We start from the raw sequence: 27362 nt of genomic DNA, 5'->3' as shown, positions 1-27362 counted from the left end.
TCAGATGGACCTGGGTAAATACTACTACCCAGGTCCCTGCCCAGGCTCCAGAACCAAACTTTTCCAATCAACTGATTCCCGTCTGGAGTCTCCCAAACACCAGCCACAACCACACACCCGCAAATGGCCACCATGGTCCCGAATCAGTGTTGATCTCTCCCACACATTTCTCATTTCTCATTTTTTCACCTTGTCATGTGCCTTTTAAACCACACGGCACATTGAGTTGAATGTTTTACAACTTTATATCAATGATATTCAGCTGCTCTGTAACTTGTCTCTTCTCTCAATATAATTATTCAACAAAAAGTTTTCAGGCTGGAGATGGAAAAAGGTGAAGTCCTTCAAGAACTCTTGAATGAATGTTAGTCACTGCCGGGAGTGGTGGCTTACTGTAATTCCAGCACTTTGGGAGGCCAAGGCAGGTGGATCACCTGAGGTCATGAGTTCGAGACCAGCCTGGCCAACATGGCAAAACCCTCTCTCTACTAAATATACAAAAATTAGCTGGACGTGGTGGCGGGCACCTATAATCCCAGCTATTCAGGAGGCTGAGACAGGAGAATGTCTTGAACTCAGGGGGTGGAGGTTGCAGTGAGATGAGAGCACACCCCTTCACTCCAGCTTGGGCAAAAGAAACTCCATCTCAAAAAAAAAAAATTGTTAGTCACGACACTAATCGTAGACAAGCCTGTGATACTTCCTATGCCTACAGCACACTAAGAACTTTCTATCTATAAACTCAGTCAATCCTCACCACAATGCTATGAGATTTATTATTTTACCCTTTTAGCCAATGGGGAAACTGAGGCACAGCACCCTTACCTAACAAGGCCACTCAGCTGGTAGAGCCTAGGTGTGAGCCCCAGCAGGATTCAGAACTTGGGGGATGGTTGGATGGGGGAGGTGAGGGGCCATGGTCTGCACTGCTCCCCCTCCTCCTGAAGGCTGCTTATTTTCCACCTGGTCCTGCTGCCCCTGCGATCTGCCTCTGGAGAGGAAGGCGGGGTGGCAGGATGGGATTTCTCTGAGAAGGCTTCCTGACCCCAAACTCCCACCCTGGTAAAACCTGGTGGCCTGGCCATCCCAGAATGGCCTCTGCCTCACCACTAGCTGGGAGTACCACTACTGGTGATCTTGGGCAGGGGCAGCTGTGCAGAGGGTGGGACCCTGACCCTCAATGGACCCAGACCAGCAGTGTAGGCCTGAGGAATGGGGACAGGTTCCAAAATCAAGAAGGCCAGGTAAGAGTCTTGGCTCTGCAGTGTTGCAGCCCTCTGCAGTCTGTGGGCTGTGCAGAGGGTGGGACCCTGACCCTGGGGTCCTGCACCTGCCTTCTGCTCCTGGCAGCAAGGGAACAGCCCCTGGGTGGGGCTAAGGTGTTTGAGGGCCTCCCTGCATCCCCCCAGCCTCAGTTGCTCCACACTGGCAGGACCCTCCTATCAGGCTCCCTTTGTGAAGCTATCCTGCACCATGGTCTGACACAACCTTCTGGACCTTCTAGACTTCCCGTGACCATTAGAATCTCTCCTGCTTGCCTTCAAGTAAGGCAGGGCAACTGACACTGGGGCCACTTGGCCGATCAACAAACAGACCCAGGCCATCTGTGTGGGCCTGAGGAATGAGCACAGATTCCAGGATCAGGAAGGCCGGGCTGGAGAGCTGGCTCTGCAGTCACGGGTATGTGAGCTCAGCCAGGCACTTTCACCTCTCTGAACCTCAGTTCTCTCCTCTCTAAGTGGACCTCCTACTTCCCCAGGCTGTTGAGAGTGGCCTAGAACTGTTTGCACAGAGCTTCCCTAGTACAGGGTCTGGCGAGCAGCGGGTGCTTGGGTGCTCGGGTGCTCGAAGGAGACAGCTGCTGCTGTTAGCATTCTGATTGAGTGCTAATGAGCCCAGCACATTAGTGGCTGAGCTGGGCCTAGAACAAGGGGCTCTGGCTGTAGGCCCAGCACACTTGCGCCAAACCCCACCCTGGACTCCCAGCGGGACAGGCCATGGGTTCCCATCCTCCACCTTCCTGCCCTAGCAGGAGCTGAGGGGGGGTGCTGGCGTCATCCTTCCCCCGATCATCTTAGGTGAGGGGCCAACTTGGCATCAGGCCGGGAGCCCACACGGCACAGCCTGCGCCCACAGCAGATGGGAAGTGGGGGTGTGGGAGTCGTGTTCTGATTCAGACACTGGGACGAGGAGGGGCTCACACACGATCCGCAAGCCCACCTCCTCCATGCCCTTCCTGGCCGCTGCAGAGCTGGTAGCTCTGACAAAAGAACAGCTTGAGTGCACGCCTCCCCAGCCTGCACGTTTTCGCCTCGAAACGTCGGCGTCTGTTTAAAGAGCCTTGACGCCCTGTTCTTGCTGGCAGGTCTTCCTCCCTCTGTTATTCCTGGCAAGTCTTCCTCCCTCTCTCCTTTTGCTGGAGAGAGGCAATGCTGGCTCCAGGTGTATCGGCTTGGCCCAGCCCCATTGCCTTTTGACAATTCAAAAGGACTCCTGCCTCAGTTTCCCATATGTGAAATGAGGATACAAAGAGTGCCAGCCTCAGAGAGTGGCTGTGAGGATTCGTAAGTAAACACATGCCAGTGCCAAGGATAGGCCTGGTGCACAGCCTCACTCAGCACGTGCCCCTCTGGCCTCATGCTTTGCATAGAGAGGGGTGGGGAACTGAGGACAGAATAGTGCCCAGGACCAGGAAGGCCCTGCCCTGGCCATTCCAGCCCTGAGATAAAATACACCCTGTGAGCTGATCGCCTCAGTCTAATGCTTCGTGGAAGTCCATCGGTCTCAAACCCAGTGGGTGGCTAAACCTGTCACCCTGTGGGCCATCCAAGTCACTTGAAAGCTCTGAAGGTAATGAGCATCCCCATCAGCTAACGTAATCAAGCCCCACAGTTGGCATTATGCTTTTTTTTTTTTTTTGAGACGGAGTTTCGCTCTTGTTACCCAGGCTGGAGTGCAATGGTGCAATCTCGGCTCACCATAACCTCCGCCCCCTGAGTTCAAGCAATTCTCCTACCTCAGCCTCCCGAGAAGCTGGGACTACAGGTGTGCGCCACCATACCCAGCTAATTTTTGTATTTTTAGTAGAGACAGGGTTTCACCTTGCTGACCAGGATGGTCTCGATCTCTTGACCTCGTGATCCACCCGCCTCGGCCTCCCAAAGTGCTGGGATTATAGGCGTGAGCCACCGCGCCCAGCCCAGCATTATGCTTTTATAGTCCATGAGGGCCTGTCATTTGTCCTCCCATCCTTCCATCTGTCCTGGGAATGGACAAGAGGAAGCCTGTTTTACCCCACACACACTTTTTTTTGAGACTGAATTTCGCTTTTGTTGCCCAGGCTGGAGTGCAATGGCATAATCTCGGCTCACTGCAACCTCTGCCTCCCGGTTCAAGCGATTCTCTTGTCTCAGCCTCCTGAGTAGCTGGGACTACAGGCATATGCCACCATGCCCAGCTAATTTTGTATTTTTAGTAGAGAAGGGGTTTCTCCATGTTGGTCAGGCTGGTCTCAAACTCCTGACCTCAGATGATTCGCCCACCTCGGTCTCCCAAAGTCCTGGGATTACAGGCGTGAGCCACCACGCCCGGCGCACACTTTTTTTTTTTTTTGCCTCACTCTGTTGCCCAGGCTATAGTGCAATCATACGATTATGACTCACTGCAGCCTCAGCCTCCCAGGCTTAAGCAATCCTCCTGCCTCAGCCACCCAAGTAGCTGGGGCTCCAGGCGTGCACCACTACGCCCGGCTAATTTTTGTATTTCTTGTAGATACGGGGTTTTACCATGTTGCCCAGGCTGGTCTCGAACTCCCAGGCTCAAGTGACTGTCTTGGCCTCCCAAAGTGCTGGGATTACACACATGAGCCACCATGCCCAGGCTGTCCCCATTTTAGAGGAGGGGAAACTGAGGCTTTGCGGTTAGTCTGCACCAGAGCCAGAGTTTGTAGGCACCTTGACAGAAGAAGCCCTCAGGATAGCAAAAATGAATGTAACTGGGGAGGCCGAGTGCACTGTGAGGCTCCTACATCCATCCCATGCTTGCCTTCACCTGGCCTCCACCCCAGGCTGGTGGGCCAAGTTGGCATCTGCATGGATGAGCAGCCATAACTTCTCACACAGGACATGGAAGGGGATAATGGTGTCCAGAGTCCCCCTCTCCGACTGCTTCATGGGTCCCTTTCCAGAGCCAGCCTGGACGACCTCAGGGACTTGCCCCATCTTACAGCCTGGAATGGAGAGAGGTTGATCCTCAGCCCCTCCACACTGCCAGGAGAAGACGGGGGTTGCTGATTGTGAGTGGCACCAGAGCCCCTGCCCTGTGAAGCAACCTCACCTTTTCCATGGGAGCCAGGGGACCCGTGGGACAGAGAGGGAATTGGGTTTCTGGAGAGGCCACCTGGCAGGTGCCAAGAGAGGCTGCATGGCAAGTGAGGCAGAGGGGGCGGGCGAGCCGGGCTGCTAGGCTCAGATCACACTCTGCTGCTGCTCCTGGCGTGATCTTGGGTGACTCACCCCAGTTTTCCTGCCCCTGAAATGGGGACACTAGCATGTGAAGCAGATTCAGAGACAGAATGTTTGCAAGGTGTCTGCTGGGGCTCAGCCGGCAGTAAGAGCATCCCATTCAGTCTTCCCACCTACCCTACGCACCCAAAACCATGCCCTTGGCTCCCACTGAGGGCCAGGCTCTGGGCACTTCCCTTACACACCATCAATTAATGCTGACCAGTCCTGGAGGCTGAGCATTCCAAGTGCCTGTCTTATAGAAGGAGAAAAATGATCCTGGAGGTGTTAGCCCACCTGCCCCCATTCTCATGGTGCAATGGCAGAGTTAAGGGTCAGTCCCTCCAACTCCTGAATGCAAAGTCCCATTGCTGTCCACACTGGCAGCTCCCAAGTCTCAGGCACTGGGCGTGGCAGTGGTCCTTTGCCCCCAGCATTCTGACACAGGGGACACACTTCTCCCCTTGTCTCATGGCTAGAAAACAGGCTCAGAGAGGTGAAGGAGTGCGCAGCTCAGAAGGAACACGCAGCCCTCAGTCAAGCAGCCGCCAGTGGTGCCCAATGTCATCCAGCAAATGACTGACAAGGCCATCAGCTGGGCAAGGGATTCTATGCTTGTCCCAAGCTGCAAGGCCATCCCCTTGCAGCTTAGGAAGCTCAGGAAAGGTGGGGTTCTTGGTTTTCTGTTTTGCCTCCAGACTCAACTTCAGCACCTGGGGTAGTACCCGGCACAATAGGGGTGCCCTCTGAATGTTTGCTCAGTGGCAGAATCACAGAATACAATGAGTTCTCATCTGGGGCCTAAGCTGGGAGCAAGGAACTGACTAAGCAAAAACTTCCCGGGCCTTTGGGGAGTTCGCAAGCGTCAGGCCTGGTAGTGGGGACCATGGAGGATGGGGAAGCCAGGAGGATGGTGGAGGATGGTGAAGGTTTAATTTAGCTCCTAGCAGCTTATTGAATTATTAATCCTCTACTGACGTTTCTATGACGTCTGCCACAGACTGTCCCCTTCAAGAGTCTGGGCCTGTGGCCTCACCTGCCTCCCTCCACCCCAGAAGGGCCTTCTTCCAGCAGAAGAGGGGGAAGGAAACCCTCCTAGCTCCTGTCCCAGTTCTGCTGTCCATGGGGTCTTAAGATAGGACTGGCATGTGGTGGGGAACTCTAAACACTTGGACCTCATCCTGGGCTGGATGGGGGGTGTCAGAGCCTACCCTGGAACACTCTGCCCTAGACAACAATTGCAATAAGCAGGCTCTTGTTTATTGATATTTACTACTTAGTCTTCCCCACAACTCTCCAAATAGGTGCAGCTCTCTTTTGAGAGTTCAGAGAAGTCAAACAATTTTCTGTGAGTCACATAGCAGATTGGTTCCTGAGCTGGTTTTGAACCCTGGGCTGTCTGACTCCAAAGTATGTGATTTTAGCCACCTGCCACCCTGTTATGGTCAAGCCTCTGGAGCCTTGCTCCAGAAGTCCCTGGTTCATACCCCGGGTGGGCCCAGTGGCCACACAGAGCCTTTTGCAGAGGACCATTCTAGGAAGCTTGCTGAGTGAGGGAATGAAGACTAAGACAGCCCTCCCCTTTACCTGCCCATCAGCATCTACCCTTACTGGTATGAAGGGCTAGGGTGGGGCACTCAGCTTCAAATGCACCCTGGAACCACCTGGGGGACCTTCACAGCACTCATGGCCAGGCCCCACACCCCTGCCATGGGCTGAGCTGTCCTCGAGGGCAGGGGCCAGCTCTGCCTGCTGCTCACCGTCATGCACCAGCACCAGGAACAGAGACTGCCAGGCACCCAGGATGCATCTGTTGCCTGCTGTTGGCATTGTCATCCCCATTTTGCGTACTGGGGAAGCTGAGGCTCCCCTACAGTCACTGATCAGGGGTGGCAGCCATCTGAGTATCCCAAGCCTTTCCTTCCTCCCCCCAATTGACTTCTCTTTCTCTGCCCCATGAACAGCAGGAGCTCCCAGCTCGTGTGAACCTCTCAGCTGCCCCAGCCCCAGTCTCTGCTGTGCCCGCCGGCCTGCACTCCAAGATGGACCAGCTGGAGGGGCAGCTGCTGGCCCAGGTGCTGGCACTGGAGAAGGAGCGCGCTGCCCTCAGCCACAGCGGCCGCCGGCAGCGGCAGGAAATGGAGAAGGAGTTGGACGTCCTGCAGGGTCGCGTGGCTGAACTGGAGCATGGTAGGTCCTGGGTCCTGTGTCTTGCGGAGGGCATTGGAGGGGTCCTCAGGATGACAGATCCACTCAAAAAATATATCCATGCTCCCCCAGAGGCTAACACAGACGGACGGGAGGATGGGGAGGAGGCTGTGGAACACAAGATGAAGAGAATCATTGGGGGATATTATTATCATTATCAGCATTATTAACAGGTCTCCTTTTCTGGCACTTACTGTGTCCTGGGAATGTGTTAAGTACTTGGCACATCCGCTGATTTAATCTTCACAGTTTTCACAGATGAGAAAACCGAAGCTCAGAGAAGTCAAGTGGCATACTCAAGGTCACACAGACAATAAGTGGTAGGTCTAGACCTCAAACAAGGTCTGACTCCACAGTCATACATTTAACCACCCACAAAATACCATTTTCAATGAATCAGTCAGGATTTTATTTAACACCTGTGCTTGGCACTGCCAAGGGGTCAGAGGAACGTAACGGGCAGGGTATAGGTATGAGCATAAGGAGACCTGGCTCCTGGTGGCATATCTGTCTCTGGTTTGCTCTGTGACCTCAGAAAGTCACATCCTTCCCCAGGCCTCAGTTTTCCTCAGATCTCATGATTTCTCAGGGACCTTTCAGCTTTGAAGTCTTGTGAGGACCACCCTTAAGAGGCTTACAGACAAGTTGGGGAAAACAGGGGAAATGATGAGCAGTTAGCTGGGACCCACTTAGATGTGGAGCAGGGGTTCAGGAGAATAAAATACAGGGTCGAGTGCAGTGGCTAACGCTGGTAATCCCAGCACTTTGGGAAGCTGAGATGGGTGGGTCACCTGAGGTCAGGAGTTCAACATGGCAAAATGCTATCTCTACTAAAAATACAAAAATTAGCTGGATATGGTGGTGCATGCCTGTAATACCAGCTACTCAGGAGGCTGAGGCAGGAGAATTGCTTGAGACTGGGAAGTGGAGGTCGCAGTGAGTCAAGATTGCACCACTGCACTCCAGCCTGGATGACAGAGGAAAATTCTGTCTCAAAAAAAGAAAAGAAATTCAAATCCAAGCTGCTTCCTGTAGGAGGCAGCCTCAAGCTAATTCTTAAAAACAGAGGTGGGGAGCAAATTTCAGAATGGAGGGGCCATAGCAGGGGCACAGCTGCAGGGGAGGGACAGGTCTGGTGGCTCAGGGTCAGCATCCTGGCTGGAGCACAGAGACAGGAGAAGCACTCTCCAGCCCTCCTCAGTCCTGCCTCTGGCCCATCTACCTTGGGTCTCCCAGGGGGCCAGGGGAAACAAGTTTAATTTGTTGAAGGTCACATGGCTGGGAAGTCGGGGAGGCAAGATGTGGTCTCAGGACGTCTGAGGTCTAGAGAGCAGAGAGGCCCCAAAGGCACTGGGCATGCAGCAGGTACCCTACGAGCTGTTAGCCTTCATTCTGAAGTGTGCCCTGTGCACCCACCCTTTTCGGCATCTACCACCTCCACCATGTCTGCCTTGCCCACCCTCAGGGTCCTCAGCCTACAGTCCCCCAGATGCCTTCAAGATCAGCATCCCCATCCGCAACAACTACATGTACGCCCGCGTGCGGAAGGTGCTGCCCGAGCTCTACGCATTCACCGCCTGCATGTGGCTGCGGTCCAGGTCCAGCAGCACTGGCCAGGGCACCCCCTTCTCCTACTCGGTGCCTGGGCAGGCCAACGAGATTGTGCTGTTGGAGGCGGGCCATGAGCCTATGGAGCTGCTGATCAATGACAAGGTGGGTGTGGCCAGCGGGGAGGGCTGGTGAGGGGGTCCAGAAGAGCCCTTTCCACACTGGGCTCTCATTCTGTTGCTCATTCTCCTGCTTCGCATATTCAGCACACATTAAATGCCTACTGTGTGCTGGGCTGGGCTCTGGGAATATAAAGACGAGCCAGACATGGGGCTGCCTGAAGAGAGGCTGTGTTTACAGAGGCTCTAAGTGTTGTTCCATTTTACAGAGGAGGCAAGTGAGGCTCTTGGAGATCCAGTGACTTCCCAGTGACCCAGCTGTGGGGCAGGGCTGAGGTATCTGCCTCCAGGGCCCTGCTTATCCTCCTGGATTTAAAGAGAAGGGAGGTGCACAGACCTACCTGAGGATGGAGGGAGGAAGGGAGTGCCAATGGCCTCCTCGTTCCTTCTACTCACCTGGAGCCAACCCCTTGGGCCCTGCCCCCTGTGGAGAGTAGAAAGGTGTTATGCTCAGACTCTGGGGCCCTAATGCTGGTTTGAGTCTTGCTTCTGCATCTTCACCACTGTCTACTAGTCATCCACCTGCCCTGTGCCTCAGTTTTCTTATCTCTAAAGCAGGAATGATAAGAGCCCTTGCCTCTTAGGGTTGTAGTGAGAAGTGGCCTAACTGCATGTGGAGGTCTTTGAGCAGAGCCTAGCATTGAGCAGACATCAATAACTGTGAGCTATTTTTATTATACCGGGCACTACGCTAATAAGCAGTTTACTCACATTATTACCCTTGACCTTCCCAACTGCACTCATTATCCTCATTTTGCAGATGGAGAATCTGAGGCTCAGAGAGGGGAAATAATGCACCCTGGCTACACAGCTGCTGGGGTGTGATGTGATTCAGGGTATTGGGCTCCAGAAACCACCTCTTAACCCCTCCCCATTCTTCCCTTGGCCCACCCATCTTCCTCATGCCCAGGCCTCCCTCCACAATCCCCCTCTCTCAGACTGGCTGGAAGGCAGGACAAGGACAGGCCTTGGCTATGGAGAATGATGTGGCAGGAGCATGGTGATTGAGGGAGGAAGGACGGGAGCATCTTATTACTGTCATCCACTCCTAAAGTTCCTCCCCTGCCTGTCACATTGCTTTGGGCCTTGCAGACATGGTGGTCTACTGAGACCCCCATGGAAATGCAAATACCATGTATCATACCCACCTGTGACCAGCCCACAACACATAGAGCCATTAGGAGTGGTTGACACCTATCAGAATCCAGCTTAGCAGAAGGTGCATTTCATAGCATTCTGGAGGAGGAGGAGGAGGGAGGGCCCAGGGAGCAGCGACTTTCCCTTGTGGTCCAACAAACCCTACGACCGTCGACCACCGGGGTGACTGGACTACATCTAGATCCTGCTGCCCTTCATCACCCGCTAGCTGCCGTCCTTGGCCTTGCCCAAGTTCAGCACTCAGTTCTCATTAGAAGAAATTCAGCACCCTGGACAGGGCACCGCGCGGCACGGTTTTGGGACTCTCTGGCGTCCTGAGAGCCAGCCTCACAGACTGCTCACCGTTCCCCTTTTATTCCAGCCTCTAAGCCTTTACTCCTGCTGTGCCCACCACTTGGTTTGCCTAGCAATGGAATGGTGGCTCCATTGTTCTTCCAGACAGGTTTCGACATGGCTTCTATTCCCATATCCCCTCTTCCTCTGGGCCTCGCAGCCTCTGTACCTCCCATATGGCCTCCGTTATTTTGTCATATAGCATTGCCCCGAAGTCCTTCCCTTCTGAAGACTCAGCTCATTGAAGGCAAGGACCAACTCCACACCCCTAGTGTCCACAACAAAACCAGGGACCAGGTAGGCCTCAGAGAATGTTACATTAAATTGTGATCTCAGCCCAGGCAAAGTGGCTAATGCCTGTAACTGGGAGGCCGAGGTGAGTGGATCACCTGAGGTCAGGTGTTCACCATGTTGACAGGCTGGCCAACATGGTGAAACCCTGTCTCTACTAAAATTACAAAAAAAATTAGTCGGGCATGGTGGTGCACGCCTGTAATCCCAGCTACTCATGAGGCTGAGGCAGGAGAATTGCTTGAACCTGGAGATGAAGGTTACAGTGAGCCAAGATCACACCACCGCACTCAATCCTGGGCAACAGAGTGAGATTCCATCTCAAAAAAAAAAAAAAAATGTGATCTAAGAAATCTTACCAGATGAGGGAGCCCTTTGGGAGCACCAAATCCACAGACAGCAAGCACCTTTCATCTTACAGGCCAGCTGTAACCCATCATCAGTGGCTTCCCAGAGCCCTGAGCTGAATCAAGGCTCGTGAGTGATTGGCTATGTCTGCCCTGGGTCGAGGAAGAGGCAGCAGCTGTAGATTTGCCATCCCTTGTCTGACCTTTTCACTTTACAGATGAGGAAACTGAGGCCCAGCGAGGAAGGAGCAGTCTCCCCAGGTCACACAGGGGTTGCTGGCAGAGCCAGAACCAGATGCTGAAGCCTGGCCTCTGAGTCTGAGGTTCATTCTATCCCTGCCAGTACTTCTTGAGCCCCAGCTGTGTGCTAGGTGCTGTGTGAGATGTTCAGGGGAGGTTGGGATTCTGAGACATCTCTCCACCCCAATGACCTTAATAGGCCTGTTGGAGAGTGAGTGAACTACCTAGTGGCAACTGAAAACCAAAACCAGAGAGTCCCTTGTGATCTGGTTTGGTCTTTGAGGAAAGAGGAGAGAGAAATTGAGGAAAGACACTGGGCAGGAGGATGGAGAGGGTCAGGCCTAGGGTCAGGCCTGGGGTCAGGCCCTGGAAGGATGGTCATGGGTCTCCCCAGCCCCACCTCACTGCCTCAGCCTTGGGCCTTGGGCCTTGGGACACCTCTGACCTGGGGCTGGGGGACCTGTGTCCAGGTGGCCCAGCTGCCCCTGAGCCTGAAGGACAATGGCTGGCACCACATCTGCATCGCCTGGACTACAAGGGATGGCCTATGGTCTGCCTACCAGGACGGGGAGCTGCAGGGCTCTGGTGAGAACCTGGCTGCCTGGCACCCCATCAAGCCTCATGGGATCCTTATCTTGGGCCAGGAGCAGGTAAGACTCAGGCTGGTATTGGGGCTGGACCTCCCCATTGTGCAGATGGGCAGACTGAGGGCCAGAGACCTACCCAAGGAACTAGAATCTTGGAGGTGGGGCTAGAGCCTTGGGGATGGGGCTTCAGTGGGGACGAATGTGGGGCTTCCTTGGGGACAAGAGCCTGACTGAGGCAGCCTGTCTTTTCTCCTCCCTCACTCCACATCTCTTCTTTCTCTGCTGCTGTCTTGGCTCAGGATACCCTGGGCGGCCGGTTTGATGCCACCCAGGCCTTTGTGGGTGACATCACCCAGTTTAACCTGTGGGACCACGCTCTGACTCCAGCCCAGGTCCTGGGCATTGCCAACTGCACCGCACCACTGCTGGGCAACGTCCTTCCCTGGGAAGACAAGTTGGTGGAGGCCTTCGGGGGTGCAACGAAGGCCGCCTTTGATGTCTGCAAGGGGAAAGCCAAGGCATGAGGGTCCACCTCATCCAGGGCCCCTCCCTTGCCTGCCACTTTGGGGACTTGAGGGTGGTCACATTCCCTCCTCAGCCTGCCCACTCACTGGCCTTCCCTCTTGCCCCACTCCTGGCTGTGCCTCCCGTTTCCCCTCACCTGTACCCACACCTCCAGAACGTCCCGCCCTGCGAGCGTGTCCCCTGTCCCCACCCGGGTGGGGAGGAGTGTCTCAAGTGAACAGTGGGAGCCTGCCCTCCTGGTATTGCATTGGAGTTTTCTCTTACCCCACCCCTCCCTGCCCATCAGTTGCATCTGATTTCACTAATTCTGACAGCACCCCCTGTAGGGTAGGGTTGTGTATGGGGGGCCCCTCCATCTCAGTGGTGGGGGTGTCTGTCCAACCCCTTGTCCCCCATGCATCAGGCCCAGCAGCTTCCCCTTCAGGGCCACAACAGGCTGTAGAAGGGGATGAAGAGGACATTGGAGGTCAGACTCACCCTCCTCCCTCTTTCCACCAGCTGCCAGTCAAGGGCAGTGGGATCTCAATGGAGCCTCCCCCAACCCGCCCACACCTCCCTCTTCCTCCTCTTTCCTCCTTTCTTTGTGTGTAGTGGTTTGAATGTTGGTTCCATGCCTGGCCCAGCCCCACCTCAGTCTCCAGGACATTCCTTTCCCAGCTCCAGCCTGGAGGGAAGGGAACAAAGACCCCAGAAGAACAAAGGGCTGCAGTTACTCCTTGTGCTCACCCATATCGATGGCCACTGGTATAGTCATCCCTTCCCCTCTGAGCCAAGGATGGGATCTGGGCCACTTCAGGCTGGGCTGGGAGCGGTCCTAAGGCAGAGGCCTCATGGCCCAGGAGACCCCGCCTCTGGCAGAGCCACATTACTAACCCCGTGCATGGTCCTGGGGCAGGAGGGAAGAAGCTGAGAGGGTGAGGAGAAGCGCAAAGCAGAGGGCAGAGCACTGGGTGAGAGGGAGGAGCCCTTGGTTCCTAGCCAGCCCTGCTAATGTGCTGTGTGGCCTGCTGTAAGTTCCTGACTCTCTGGGCCTGGCCTTCCTCATTCCTGAGCTGAGGCCCTCGCTTTGGTCATTTGCTCTCCAGACTGGGTGTGAGCTTCTCTGTGATTCCAGGTGGACAGGTGGGGAATGCCCTGGTGATCCTGGGCTTAGCAGGGATGGATCCTGGGACTCAGCAGTAGATGGGATGAAGCCAGTCATGGGTTAGGGTCAGCAGAGACTCAGAGTCAAGGGCAAGGTTCGAGGCCGACTAACCTCATGCATGGCTTGTAAAAAACCAGCTCCTTCTGGATCATCCCAGCCTAGCACCCCTTGCCTGTCTGAGAGTGTCTCAGAGAGCTGATGACTTCCTTGTCCTCTTGAGGCATTGCCAGCTTCCTCAAGAGAGTGTCAGAATCTTAGAGCTGAGAGGCCAGGCACGGTGGCTCATGCCTGTAATCCCAACACTTTGGGAGGCCAAGGTGGGCGGATCCCTTGAGGTCAGGAGTTCAAGACCAGCCTGACCAACACGGTGAAACCCCATCTCCACTAAAAATACAAAAATTAGCCAGGTGTGGAGGTGGGCGCCTCTAGTCCCAGCCACTTGGGAAGCTGAGGCAGGAGAATCGCTTGAACCCAGGAGGTGGAGGTTGCAGTGAGCCGAGATCATGCCATTGCACTCCAGCCTGGGTAACAGAGCAAGACTGCATCTCAAAAAAAAGGAATCTTAGAGCTGAGAAAAGCCACCCTGTCTAGCACCACATCTGCTTGTGAGAAATGGTTCAGGGAGGACACGTGACCTGCACAGGCTCACAGGGCACGATGGGGCAGAGCCAGGACTACAGCCCAGGGCATCTGACTCCCTCTTCAGTGCTCTTCCCCTTCCATGTTGCCTGGCCCTGAGGGTCTTTGAATTCAGTCTACACCTAAGCAGGTGGACACCTGAGGTCAGATGCTTTCCAACATGACACCCAGAACATCTTCCTTTACGCAACACCCAAAGATCTTGGCATCCCCGCACTTCCTGGGGTGTTATGATCCCTGGGCACTTTGGCAGAATGGAGACCTGAGGTGTCCCTCCCATGCTAGTCACCTACCAGGTGTCTGAGCAGCTGTAAGCTACCTGGCTCAAGTGGGCACTGGTACCTCTTGCCTACCTTTTTGTTCCCTGTCTGTCTCCACTCCCTGAGGCCACTTAGCCTGAGACATGATGCAAGAGCTGCAGGCTGGGGGGCTCAGTGCCGTGGAAGCTCCTCCAAGACACATTGCCTCCGGTGCCCAGATGCTTGCTTCCATTTTGAGAACATAAATAGATTGCCAGCCCCTCCGGTCCAATTCCACTGGAAGAAAAGGTGATGTCGGGCTTCCGCCAGACCCGCTGAGACCTAGGTTGCCACGGTAACAGCCAATGACATCAACCCAAGTGCTGGGTCAAGTGTTTCATCATAATGGCACTGTTGCTGGGGTGATGGCAGAATTCAGAACCTCGATTTCAGTGACCAAGCTTGATCTGTTTCTGTTATTGTCTCAAAGAAGGTAGCTCTTATGGAGGACATGGGAGAAGGATAGGGTCTTAACAAGGAGGTGGCAGCACTTGCTAGGTCACTTGGGCCCACCCAGACACACGACCCCAAGTCCTTTATGCTTGTCTCAGTGAAGATGAGGGCTCTGATGCCTGAGCCTTGTTCCCATGCCACATCACCCACTCAGCCTCCCAAAGGGAACAGGAACACGTTTCACCAGCGTGCCACTGTTTGGGTTCCACTTTTCCTATCTTCTGCTGCTCCCGAGCGCATCCGAGCAGAGAAAGAGGAACCGGACGTGGCGCCCAGTCACATCCTGTGTACTCCTGGCTGATAACCACAACGGAGCCTATGTTTGTCCTGCCATCTGGCACTGCACCGAATGTGGCACAGGCACCGTCCTGTTGATCCTCACAACACAGTTCTGAGTTAGGACATTCTTGGCTCCATTAGACAGGTGAGGACATGGGCACAGAGAGGTGATATCATCTGCCTGGTGTCAATCAGCCAGTGAGTAATGGGGCCTAGATTTCAAACCACAGGGGGTTTGAAACCAAAGGTCCAGGTGCTGAGTACCCCCTTACCTGTGTAGAGGTCTATCTGGGCACCATTGCTCCAATGTGTTCCGACCCCATTCTCCAGCCCACAGGGCTTGAAGTGAAGGAACGGAGGCAGAGGCTTGGTCAGCCCCAGGGCCAGGGTCCCCTTGGTGAAGCCATGCCAGGGGGCTCATTTGCTTCAGGGAATGTGTCTCTCCCACCATGGGCCAGAGCTTCAGCCTTTCTCTAGCTCAGCTGGAGTTCACAGGAGAACCAAAAAAGAAAAGGAAGCTGAGCATCTCCCAAGGGTCCTGGGCAGGGAAGGGGAGGGAAATTGCTGCTCCTCCAACTCCTGCTTGGAGCCAAGCCCTGAACCAGGTGCTTCCCAGCTGTTATCTGCCAGATCTTCCCATCCTGTGGCACGTGGTGCCCTCACTGACATCCCAAGCGGACCGATTCCCTTGCCACAACTTTGCATGGCCTGGGACCACAGATTTGGGCAGGAAGGGCTCCAAGAGAAGGCCAAAGCCCTCATTTTTACAGATGAGGATGCTGAAGCCTGGTGGGGGAGGGACCCTCAAGACCACCCAGCTGGACACGGGAGGCTTGAGCCCAGCCTTCTGACTCCGTTTAGCCCTCTCTAGGACACAGTGGCCTCTCCCCAGCACTGAGTCGCCCTTCCTCTGTGCGTCCCAGCACGCTTGGCCTGAGTAAACTGGGAAAGGGGCTCCCTCCCAGAGATGGGATTACTCTCTTCACCCCTTTATTCCAGCTGCCTGCCACCCAAGACCCCACCTCCCACCCTGATCCCCTGACCCCTGGGTGGGGAAGGGGCTCACGTGGGGCCAGGCTCAGTGTGAGTGAGCATGTCAAGTTGTCTGACACTGTGACATTAATGCACCCTACTGACAACTCCTCCCCAGCCTTGCCCCTTTCTCCTCTCCCTGTTTTGTACATAAATTGACATGAGCTGCAACGTGTGTGCGTGTGCGTGCGTGCGTGTGTATGTGTGTGTGTGATCTGTGTCATGGTTTTGTTACCTTTTTGTTTTTGTAAATTTGAATGTTCAAAATAAACATGCTGTTTACTCTGAGGCTCTTCTTTGCAGGGATGGGGCTGCCCTGTCGGGGAGGTGAACGGGAAGGAGGGGGATGCTTTGGACAGGGCAGCAGGGAAGGGCGGAGGAGGTGCCTGATCCTGGAAGGACCAAAGCTACACGCACCCCTAAATAGGCCCCCAGCTGACGAGTTCTGCCCGTCCCAGACTCAGGCACACCCCATTTCCCAGGATTTATGCAGGAAGGATGTAAAGAACGCAAGTCCCACATGGAACGTGTCCCAGTTCTGATAATTGGGCTTCGGCCTCATTCCCAATACCCCGTCCACACCGTGTGCTCCAGTTCTGGGATCCGGGTCCCTGACTTCCTTCCTGGGACCCAGTCTGTCCCAGTCACTCGCCTGGACCCCCAGAGTGTTTCATCTCTTGGAGTCCCAGGGAGAGGGGCATGGGTGAGGTATCCAAGTTGTTGTATTTCAGCCGCTCCCTTCCCCACACTACCCAGACTCCTCTGATATGTTTGGCCTCTAGACTGGACTCTAAGACCAGCATCAGGCTCGGCTACCCCAGCCCACCCCTGCAGCACCCACCCCATCCTTAAGAGGGTCGTGAACTAGTCCCCAGCCTACCCTGCACACGCCATCTTAGAGGCACAAAGGCTTCATCCTCCTCCTCTATCAATACTGTCACTGTTCTTGGTTTGATGTTGATCTCAGATGATCACGGTGAAAAGTCAGGGTGCTGGCCAGGGGTGAGGGGTTACACCGGCAGGACAGGGCTTTCCAGACTTTTCCAAAGCTTTCCAAACTTCCAACAAGAGTAGATTCACCACATGAAGACCAGGGGCAAGGTATCCCTGGAAGTGGCATTTCAAAACAGGGAAACTGCACTTGAAGTCTGCTAAATTATCTGAAAAATTCATGTACTTTTTCATTCTATTCCAGAATGAATCCAGATTTGTTTTAAAATAAAAATATTTTAATTACCGCTGAGCAAAATTAAGCTGCAGGCAGCTACGCCTTGTTTATCCTCTCTTGCACCAGTTTACTTGCAAACACTCTCCGTCTCCCTCTGTCCCACTCAGCTGGCTAGGTCCAACCCTGGTGAAATTCTGCTGCCCACCTGCTTCATGCCAGCACCTGCACAATTGAACACAGATGTGAAAAAGCATAGGTTTTGGTATGTGTTGAGTCTTATTTTCTTTTCTTTTCTTTTTTTTTTTGAGATGGAGTCACTGCATTGCCCAGGCTAGAGTGCAGTGGTTCAATCTCGGCTCACTGCAGCTTCCACCTCCCAGGTTCAAATGATTCTCCTGCCTCAGCCCCCTGAATAGCTAGCTGGGACTACAGGCACACGCCACCATCCCTGGGTAATTTTATTTTTGTTTGTTTGTGTGTTTGTTTTTTAGTAGAGACAGTGTTTCACCATGTTAGTCAGGCTGGTCTTGAACTCCTGACCGCAAACCTCAAATGATCCATCTGCCTCGGCCTCCTAAAGTACTGAGATTACAGGTGTGGCTCACTGTGCCCGGCCTGACTCTTATTTTCACTCTTTTGACAGAGATCTCCAACCCTGCCCTGCAATCTAAGTACACATTCTTGTTTGGTGTCTTGCTCTCCAAAGTGACTGTATCATATCCCCTCTCCTCAAATCTACAGCTCCCAGCCCTGCACACTCAAAGATGGCCTCGCCTCCTAGTTCATTAAGAAAACCAGCAGTCTTCCCCCATCACCCCACCACCAAGTCTGCCTGCAAACCCGCACTGTACCCAGATTTTCTGGCTTCCCCCAGTCACTCTGAATAAACTGTCGCAGCTCCTATCAGAGGCACTGTGTCATGGACCCCTTCCTCTTGATCTTCTCACCAATGTTTCCCCTGCATTACCAACCTATCCTTATCTACTTTGTCATTTCCGGCAGGCCTGGGAGTCTGGCCGAGTATCTCCTCTCTTACACAGAATCCCCGCCTTGAGCCCATACCTCCTGCAGCTGGCACTCATTCCTTTTCTCCTTTCACTGCAAAACTTCTTTAAAACTCAGGTGTATCAGGGGTTCCCCAAGACCACCTTCGGGTTTGATGATTCACTGGAAGGACTCACAGAACTCAGAAAAGCTGTTAAACTCGCAGTTATGATTTATGACATTGAAATGATATAGACGCAAATTAGCCAAGGAGAAAGGCACATAGGGTGGAATGCAGGCCAGGCCAGGACCAGGATTCCAGTTGCTCTCTCCCAAAGTCCTGCGGACAGCGCGTCACTCTCCAGCAGTGATGTGTGACGCACGCATGAGAGACTTGTCCATCAGGGAAGCTCACCCCAGCCTTATATCCAGGGTCTGTACTGGGGGTCAGTTATGTAATGGAGCACTCGTGTGACTGATCTTAACTACTCTGTCTCAGGACCCCCTCCAGAGGTCGAACTGATACAGGGTGACCAAGGGCATTTGCCACAAAAGACTTTGTCAGCATTAAATTATCTAGCATGGTCCCAGGTAAACAAAGACAGTCTCATCAGGTAGATGTTCCAAGGGCATAGAAGTTACCTGCTGGGGAGCTGGTCCAGGCCCAGTCCTTTCTTTGGAATGCACAGGTTTGATCAGCCCAAGCCTGCTAAGTTAATCCTTTGCTAGACAGTGGGTCTATAGTTTTTTGGGGTGTTTTGTTTTTGTTTTTGTTTTTGTTTTTGTTTTTGAGACAGAGTCTTGGTTTGTTACCCAGGCTGGAGTGCAATGGCACAATCTTGGCTCACTGCAACCTCCGCCGCCTGGGTTCAAGTGATTCTCCTGCCTCAGTCTCCGGAGTAGCTGGGATTACAGGCACATGCCACCACGCTCGACTAATTTTTATATTTTCAGTAGAGACAGGGTTTCACCAGGTTGTCCAGGCTGGTCTCAAACTCCTGAGCTCAAAGTAATCCTCCTGCCTAGGCCTCCCAAAGTGCTGGGATTACAGGTGTGATCCACCGCGGCTGGCCAGGTCTACAGTTTTGATGCCACTTCATCCCACTTTCATTCACACCTTGTCCAGTTCCCATAAGGCTGCTGCTCCCCCCACCCCGACTCCCCGACTGAAGTCTCACCTGTCCAGGCCAGCAATAACGTCCATGTTACAAAATCCAATGGCTAGGCCTCTGCCACCATTTTAGCCACACTCTCAACTGCATCCAACACACTCCTTCCTTCTTGAAAAATTTATTCTTGGGCCAGGTGCCGTGTCTCACGCCTATAATCCTAGCACTTTGGGAGGCTGAGGCGGGCGGATCACGAGGTCAGGAGTTCAAGACCATCCTGGCCAACATGGTGAAACCCTGTCTCTACTAAAAATACAAAAATTAGCTGGGTGTGGTGGTATATGCCTGTAATCTCAGCTACTCCAGAGGCTAAGGCAGAGAATTGCTTGAACCAGGTGGGACCCAGTAGGCAGAGGTAGCAGTGAGCCAAGATTGTGCCACTACACTCCAACCTAGGCTACAGAGTGACACTCCGTTTCAAAAAAAAAGAAAAGAAAAGAAAAATTTATTATCTTGCCTTTGAAAACAAAACCTCTCCTGGTTTTGTCTTTCACCTCAGTGATTCTTAAACTGTAGCCTGCATAACAATCGCCTGGAGCGAGTTTAAGTACTGATTGCCAATCACTGGGCCCCACCCTGGAAGTCCTGAGGCAGTAGATCTGGGGTGGGACCCAACCATCTGTGTCTCTAACAAGTGCCAGCCGATGCTGTGGCTGCTGGTCCTGGGATCGCACTTTGAGAACCACTGCTCTATTTCATGGGTGCCTCCTCATCTCCCTGTCCCTAAATGCTGCAGTACCCCAGGGCATAGTTCTGGGTCTCTATTCTTTCTACCTAGACACTCTCCCTAGGAAATCTCATCAAGGCCTACGGCTGTGACTTCCTCCTAGATTTTTCCCTGAACTCCACAATTGCATATACGGATTACCCAACAGGAGTCTCAAAATGTGTATATCCAAAACTAAGCACTTGATCTTCCTCCCCCTGCCCCCACTCGCCCCCATCTCAATAAATAGGCTCAAATAAGTAGGCTCTATCCTGGCTGCTCATTGACTTCTTTCTTTCTCTCATCCATCTATGCAATCCATCACCCACTGACTCAATCACTAACCCATATCTCAACCCATGCTCACTTCTCTCTACTCTGCTACCATTCTGTTCCAAGCCACCACTGTCTCTTGAAAATGCAGTTTCTGGTGGGACGCGGTGGCTCACGCCTGTAATCTCAACACTTTGGGAGGCCGAGGCGGGCGGATCACCTGAGTTCGGAAGTTCGAGACCCGTATGACCAACATGGAGAAAGCCCGTCTCTACTGAAAATACAAAAGAATTAGCCGGGCGTCGTGGTGGGTACCTGTAATCCCAGCTACTCGGGAGGCTGAGGCAGGAGAATCGCTTGAATCCAGGAGGTAGAGAGGCTGAGGCAGGAGAATCACTTGAACCTGAGAGGCAGAGGTTGCAGTGAGCTGAGATCGCGCCATTGCACTCCAGCCTGCTGGCGACAGAGCGAGACTCCGTCAAAAAAAAAAAAGAAAAGAAAATATAGTTTCCTCTCTTAAAATCCATTCTCTGGCTGGGTGCTGTAGTAGCTCACCCCTGTAATCCCAACACTTTGGGAGGTCAGGCGGGAGGATTGCTTGAACCTAGGAGTTCAAGACCAGTCTAGGCAACACAGTGAGACCCTGTCTCTACAAAATATCTTTTTTTAATTAGCTGAGCAGGGTGGTGTGCACCTGTAGTTCCAGTTACTCGGGATGCTGAGGTGTGAGGATCACTTGAGCCTGGGAGATAGAGGCTTCAGTGAGCCATGACTGTGCCACTGCACTTCAGCCTAGGCGACAGAGTGGGACTCTGTCTCAAAAAAAAACAACAAAAATTAGTTCTCCTTATGACACCTACAATGATCATTGCGATCAAAATATTGTTACTCCTCTCTGTAAAACTCTCCAAAGCAGCCGGGGCGCAGTGGCTCATGCCTGTAATCCCAGCACTTTGGAAGGCCAACGCAGGTGGATCACCTGAGGTCAGGAGTTTGAGACCAGCCTGGCCAATATGGTGAAACCCTATTGGGCGTCATTGCATGCACCTGTAATCCCAGTTACTCAGGAGGCTGAAGCAAGCGAATCACTTGAACCCGGGAGGTGGTGAAGTTGTAGCGAGCTGAAATCGCACCGTTGCACTCCAGCCTGGGTGACATAGCAAGACTCTGTCTCAAAAACAAACAAACAAACAAAAACACCTCTCCAAATCTTCCCAGTTTGCTATCCAGGCCCTTGTGGTGACTCTCAAAGCCCTCTGGGATCCTGTCCCTGCCCACCTCCTGGATTTTGTGCCATCACTCTCTCCCCTCTGCTTATTCCACTCCGGGACACATTGGTCTCCCCCGCCCTAAAATGTGCCAGATTCAGAGAATCTGCAGGTGTCATTCTCTCAGCCTAGAATGTTCCCTCCCCAGGTCTCAGTGGACTTGCTCCTTTCGGTCATCCAAATCTCAGCTGTCAGGCAGCAATCACAGAAGTGTTTGCTGAGCACCTGGCCATAAGTAGCTGCCTGGTCACTCTCTGTCATTTGTCATGTGCCTTCTATTACCCCAGACCTGGGAACCAAGCCCTCCCTGCTCAACCTGGAAGCAAAGCTGCCAGGGTGCCCTGCTCTATCGTCCTTTTTAATTCTTACCACAGCCTGCGTCTCTCTTTGACAATGATAGTTTACTAACTTCCTATAAGTCACCAGAGTGTCCTCCTGAATAAATTGTCAGCTCTACGAGGGAAGGGACGGTATTTATCTTTTTCACCAGCATATAGATCCAGCACCTGGCACTTTAACTGATTTGCCAAATACTAATAACTGATATATATTGAGTGCTTATTATATAATAGGCACTCATTTCTCTGAGTACTTGACATGTATTAGTTTATTTATTCCAAGGAGGCAAGTACCATAAGAAAACTGAGGCCAGGTGTGGTGGCTCACGCCTGTAATCCCAGCACTTTGGGAGGCCGAGGTGGGTGGATCACCTGAGGTCAGGAGTTCAAGACCAGCCTGGCCAACATGGTGAAACCCCGTCTCTAAAAAAAAAAGAAAGAAAGAAAGAAAGAACAGAAAACTGAGGCCCAGAGAGGGAGATTTCACCAAGATCACATGGCTGGGAAGTGGCAACATTAGATTTTTTTTTTTTTTTTTTTGAGATGGAGTTTTGCTCTCATCACTCATCACCCAGACTGGAGTGCAGTGATCTCGGCTCACTGCAACCTTGAACCTCCACCTCCCAGGTTCAAGCAATTCTCCTGCCTCAGCCTCCTGAGTAGCTGGGATTACAGCTGCCCACGACCACTCCTGGCTAATTTTTGTATTTTTAGTAGAGACAAGGTTTCACCACGTTGGCCAGGGTGGTCTCAAACTCCCAACCTCAGGTGATCCACCCGCCTCAGTCTCATGAAGTGCTGGGATTTCAGGTATGAGCCACCGCACTTGGCTGCAACACTAGAACTGAATCCAGTCTGACTCCCGAACAAGCACCCAAATGCTGCCCAGTGTGGTCTGTGATTAAGAGGATCCCCTTAGTCCCTAAGGGGTGCCAAAACATCAGTGTTAGGAACAGAGACTAGTGCAGATTTCTGTTGCAGACCAGCTCTCTCACTGAGAAAACCTAGAAAGCCAAAATAACATATTTAAGACAGCCAAGGAAAAGACCAGGTGTGGTGGCTCACGCCTGTAATCCAAGCACTTTGGAAGGCCCAGGCAGGGGGATCGCTTGAGGCCAGGAGCTCAAGACCGTGCGTGTGTGTGTGTGTGTGTGTGTGTGTGTGTGTGTGTTTGTGAGATTTAGTTGTAGGCAATTTTATCATATGTGTAGGTCTAGTGGCCTTAAAAATATGTCCCCCCTCTGTCTGGATTTTCAGTCATTCAGTTTCATTTCCAGATATGTCTGGTAATTTTTTTATTGAATGCCAAACTTTGTGTAACAAAAATATAATGTGAGAGTTTGGATGGAGAATTGGATTGTGAATTCAACATGGTGAAACCCCATCTCTATAAAAATACAAAAATTAGCCAGGCATGGGGGTGCGTGCCTGTAGTCCCAGCTACTCAGGAGGCTGAGGCAAGAGAATCGCTTGAACCCAGGAGGCAGAGGTTGCAGTGAGCCGAGATGGCGCCACTGCACTCCAGCCTGGGCAAAAGTTGAGACTCCATCTCAAAAAATAAAAATAAAAGAAGGCATCCAAGGAAGACATTGGAGAACTATCAAGACAAGTCAGAGTTGAGGGACAAAGATCCCAGGGAGAAGAGAAGTTCAGAGAGGTGAGCCTGGATTCTGGGGCAGTTACCCTCCTCTGACAGCCCCTATCCACTAACAACAAGTGATTAAGTTGAGCAGCCAGTTAGTATGTTCAAGAAATTACATGACAATGAGAACTATAGCCTCCAGCTAAAAACTGAAGTTTAGGATGAGGGGCTCTGGTAAATGACCCAGGCTTTTACCAGAGTTACACACTCCGAGTAGGGAAATATTCCAGCCTTCCCACACACAGGATGGCAGCTTCCAAGCCACCCATTCATTGATTGAATTAAGGTGTCTGCCTCTTCACCAACAGCTTGCCAGAAGCCAAGTAAATTCTCTGGAGGAAGAGAACAACGCCATCCAAACTCTCACATTATATTTTTGTTACACAAAATTTGGCATTCAATAAAAAAATTACCAGACATATCTGGAAATGAAACTGAATGACTGAAAATCCAGACAGAGGGGGGACATATTTTTAAGGCCACTAGACCTACACATATGATAAAATTGCCTACAACTAAATCACACACACACACACACACACCCCTACTAGTAAAACCAGGGAAACCTAAATAAGACTGTATTAATGTTAATATCATGGTGGCAATATTGTAAGCTACTCTTGTAGGATGTTACCATTAAGGGAAGCTGGGTAAAGGGTACATGGGCTCTCTCTGTGTTATTTCTTACAACTGAGTGTGAGTCTACAATTATTTTGAAATAAAATGTTTAATTTAAAACAGGCCACAATGGGCCTGTGATCCAGATAGTGGTGTTGTAAGACACAGACTTGAAAGTAATTATCATTAATATATTCAGGACTTTATTTTGAGACAGTATCTCACTCCATACCCCAAGGCTGGAGTGACTCCATCTCAGCTCACTGCAACCTCTGCCTCCCAAGCTCCAGGGATCCTCCCACTTCAGCCACCTGTGTAGCTGGGTCTACAGGCATGCACCACCACACCTGGCTAATTTTGTTTTGTTTTGTTTTGTTTTTGAGATGGAGTCTCGCTCTGTTGCCCAGGCTGGAGTGCAGTGGCACAATCTCGGCTCACCACAACCTCTGCCTCCCAGGTTCAAGCGATTCTCCTGCCTCAGCCTCCCGAGTAGCTGGGATTACAGTCATGCACCACCACACCCAGTTAATTTTGCATTTTTAGTAGAGATGGAGTTTCTCCATGTTTGTCAGGCTGGTCTCAAACTCCCAACCTCAGGTCATCTGCCCGTCTTGGCCTCCCAAAGTGCTGGAATCATAGGCATGAGCCAGCACACCCAGCCTGTATTTTTTGTAGAGATGGGGTTTCACCATGTTGCTCAGGCTGGTCTTGAACTTCCGGGCTCAAGCAGTCCTCCTGCCTTGGCCTCCCAAAGTGCTGGGATTATAGGCCAACCTATTCAGGACTTTAGATGACAAATGGGAGAATTCCAAAAGAGGACTGTAAACTGCAAAAAACAATCAAATGGAAATTATATAACTGAAAAATACATTAAACAAACTTACAAACTCAGTAAATAGATTTAACAGCAGATCAGATACAGCTGACATGAACTCTATTAATAAGACCAAAATTAATTACCCAGAATAAAGACTGAGAGAAAAGAATGACAAGTATGTAGAGGAATATAAGATTACTACGGGACGTGGTGAGAAGGTCTACCATGCAAGGAGACCTGGAAAAAGTAAACAGCACAATTAGGGTGGAAATAATGTTTTAATACAGACCATCTGAGAATTTTCCCAAAGCTGTTGAAAGACATTAAGCTGTAGATTCAAGAATCTCAGGGAACCCCAAGCATGAAAAGAAAACCACAATTAGGCCCCTGATAGTGAAACAGTTGTAATTAGTGAAACGGAAATCAAACACAAGAAAAATCTGAAAAGCATCCAGAGGAAAAAGATGCATTACCTTTCAAGGAGCTGTGGTAAGACTGACAACTAACTTTTCAGCATAAGGAATGGAGAAAGGAAGACAATAAACTGATAATCTGCGAAGTGCAGAAAGGAAATTACTGCCACCCTGGAATTCCAGAGTCAGTGAAAACATCCTTCAGAAATGGAGATAAATAACTATATAGAAAGATTGAAATTAAAAGGATAGAAAATATACACCATGCAAACATTACTTCAAAGAACGTTGGTATAGCCATATTAAAGTAGACTTTAGGGCAAGAAGCATTGCTAAAAATAAAAGGGACATTTCATAATGGTAAAGAATCAATCTTTTAGGACGGTATGACAGTTTTAAATTTGTATGCATATATTAACATAGCTCCATAACATATAAAGTAACAATTGGCAGAAGCAAGGCTGGGCGCAGTGGCTTATGCCTGTAATTCCAGAACTTTGGGAGGCAAGGCAAGTGAATCATCTTAGGTCAGGAGTTCAAGACCAGCCTGACCAACATGGCAAAACCCTGTCTCTATTAAAAACACAAAAATTAGCCAGCCATTATGGCAGGTGACTGTGATCCCAGCTACTTGGGAGGCTGAGGCATGGGAGTCACTTAAACCCGGGAGACGGAGGTTGCAATGAGCCAAGCATGCCACTGCACTGCAGCCTGTGCTGGACAGAGCAAGATTTGGTCTCAAAACAAAACAAAACGAAACAAAAAATTGGCAGAACCGAAAGGAAAATTTAACAATTGCACAATTGCAATGGAATATTTTAACACATTTCTCTCAGTAACTTATAGGACAAGCAGATAAAAATTTTATATCCAGCTGGGCACAGTGGCTCATGCTTGTAATCCCAGCTACTCTGTAGGCTGAGGCAGGGGAGTCGCTTGAACCCAGGAGGTGGAGGCTGCAGTAAGCGGAGATCTCGTCACTGCACTCCAGTCTGGGCAACAGAGTGAGACTCCGTCTCAAAAAAAAAAGAAAGAAAGTAAATTATATCCAGTGTGGTTATAGAAAATTTGGTAAAATGATTGAACAAATTTGACCTAACAGAGCAACTATAGAATAGATATTCTTTTCGATCACACATGAAAAATTTACCCAAACTGGGCTGGGTGCAATGGCTCATGCCTGTAATCCTAACACTTTGGGAGGCCAAAGGGGGTGGATCACCTCCAAGCTGGTCAGAAGTTCGAGACCAGCTTGGCCAACATGGTACTCTATCTCTACTAAAAATACAAAAACTAGCTGGGTGTGGTGGCGCACACCTGTGATCCCAGCTACTTGGGAGGCTGAGGCAGGAGAATTGCTTGAACTTGGGAGGCAGAGGTTGCAGTGAGCCGAGATCACACCACTGCACTCCAGCCTGGGTGACAGAGAGAGACATCGTCTCAAAAAAAAAAAGAAAAGAAAAGAAAAACTTACCCAAACTGATTGTGGTAGGCAGAATAATATCCCCCACCAAGATGTCTATATCCTAATGCTCAGAAGCTGTAAATATGTGACATGCAAAGGGAAATAAGGTTTCAGATGGCATTAAGGCTGCTGGTCAGGTATCCATGAGATAAGGAGATTAACTTGGCTTATCTGGATGGACCAGTGAAATTGTCAGGGTCCTTAGATGTGGAAGAGGGATGCCAAACAAGGGACACTCAAATAGTAGAAATGCTGCATGAGAAAGACTCAGCGGGTCACTGCTGGCTTTAAAGATGCAAAGGGACCCTGAGCCAAGGAATTTGGGAAACACAGAAGGAAAGGAAATGGAGTCGTCTTTAGAGACTCAGGAAGGACAGCAGCCTTGGGGACACCCTGATTTTAGCCCAGTGAGACACATTTCATTTTTTATTTTTATTTTTATTTTATTTACTTTTTTATTTTTGAGATGGAGCCTCCCTCTGTTGCTCAGGCTGGAGTGTAGTGGTGCGATTTCAGCTCACTGCAGCCTCCGCCTCCCGGGTTCAATCAATTCTCCTGCCTCAGCCTCCCGAGTAGCTGGGATTACAGGCGTGAGCCACCATGCCCGGCCAGAAGACAAAATTATTATAGAAAGAACCAATAAAGCCAAAACTTGTTTCCTTTTAAAACAAGGATTCAGGATGGTTAAGTTTCAGCGAAGCCGAAAGAAGAGAAAGGGGCCTGACATGGTGGCTTAT

The 27362-nt window shown here is 51.4% G+C and overlaps 1 protein-coding gene across 1 annotated transcript in view; it reads left to right on the top strand.

Moving 5' to 3' along the window:
- NPTXR (neuronal pentraxin receptor) overlaps positions 1 to 16052 on the top strand; it is a 43132-nt gene extending 27080 nt beyond the window's left edge. Inside the window, exons 7-10 of the mRNA XM_064368312.1 lie at positions 6467 to 6692; positions 8176 to 8423; positions 11277 to 11456; positions 11693 to 16052. Coding sequence (XP_064224382.1) covers positions 6467 to 6692; positions 8176 to 8423; positions 11277 to 11456; positions 11693 to 11917 — 879 coding nt within the window. The 3' untranslated portion in view covers positions 11918 to 16052. The remainder of the gene's footprint in view (positions 1 to 6466; positions 6693 to 8175; positions 8424 to 11276; positions 11457 to 11692) is intronic.
- Positions 16053 to 27362: the final 11310 nt, after the last annotated feature.

Source organism: Aotus nancymaae, unplaced genomic scaffold (genome assembly GCF_030222135.1).
Source record: "Aotus nancymaae isolate 86718 unplaced genomic scaffold, 86718_ANA_hifiasm-v0.15.2.pri h1tg000076l, whole genome shotgun sequence".
Lineage (NCBI taxonomy): Eukaryota > Metazoa > Chordata > Mammalia > Primates > Aotidae > Aotus > Aotus nancymaae.
Note: the sequence above shows the minus strand (reverse complement) of the source record. Positions and strands in the feature narration are given on the sequence as shown.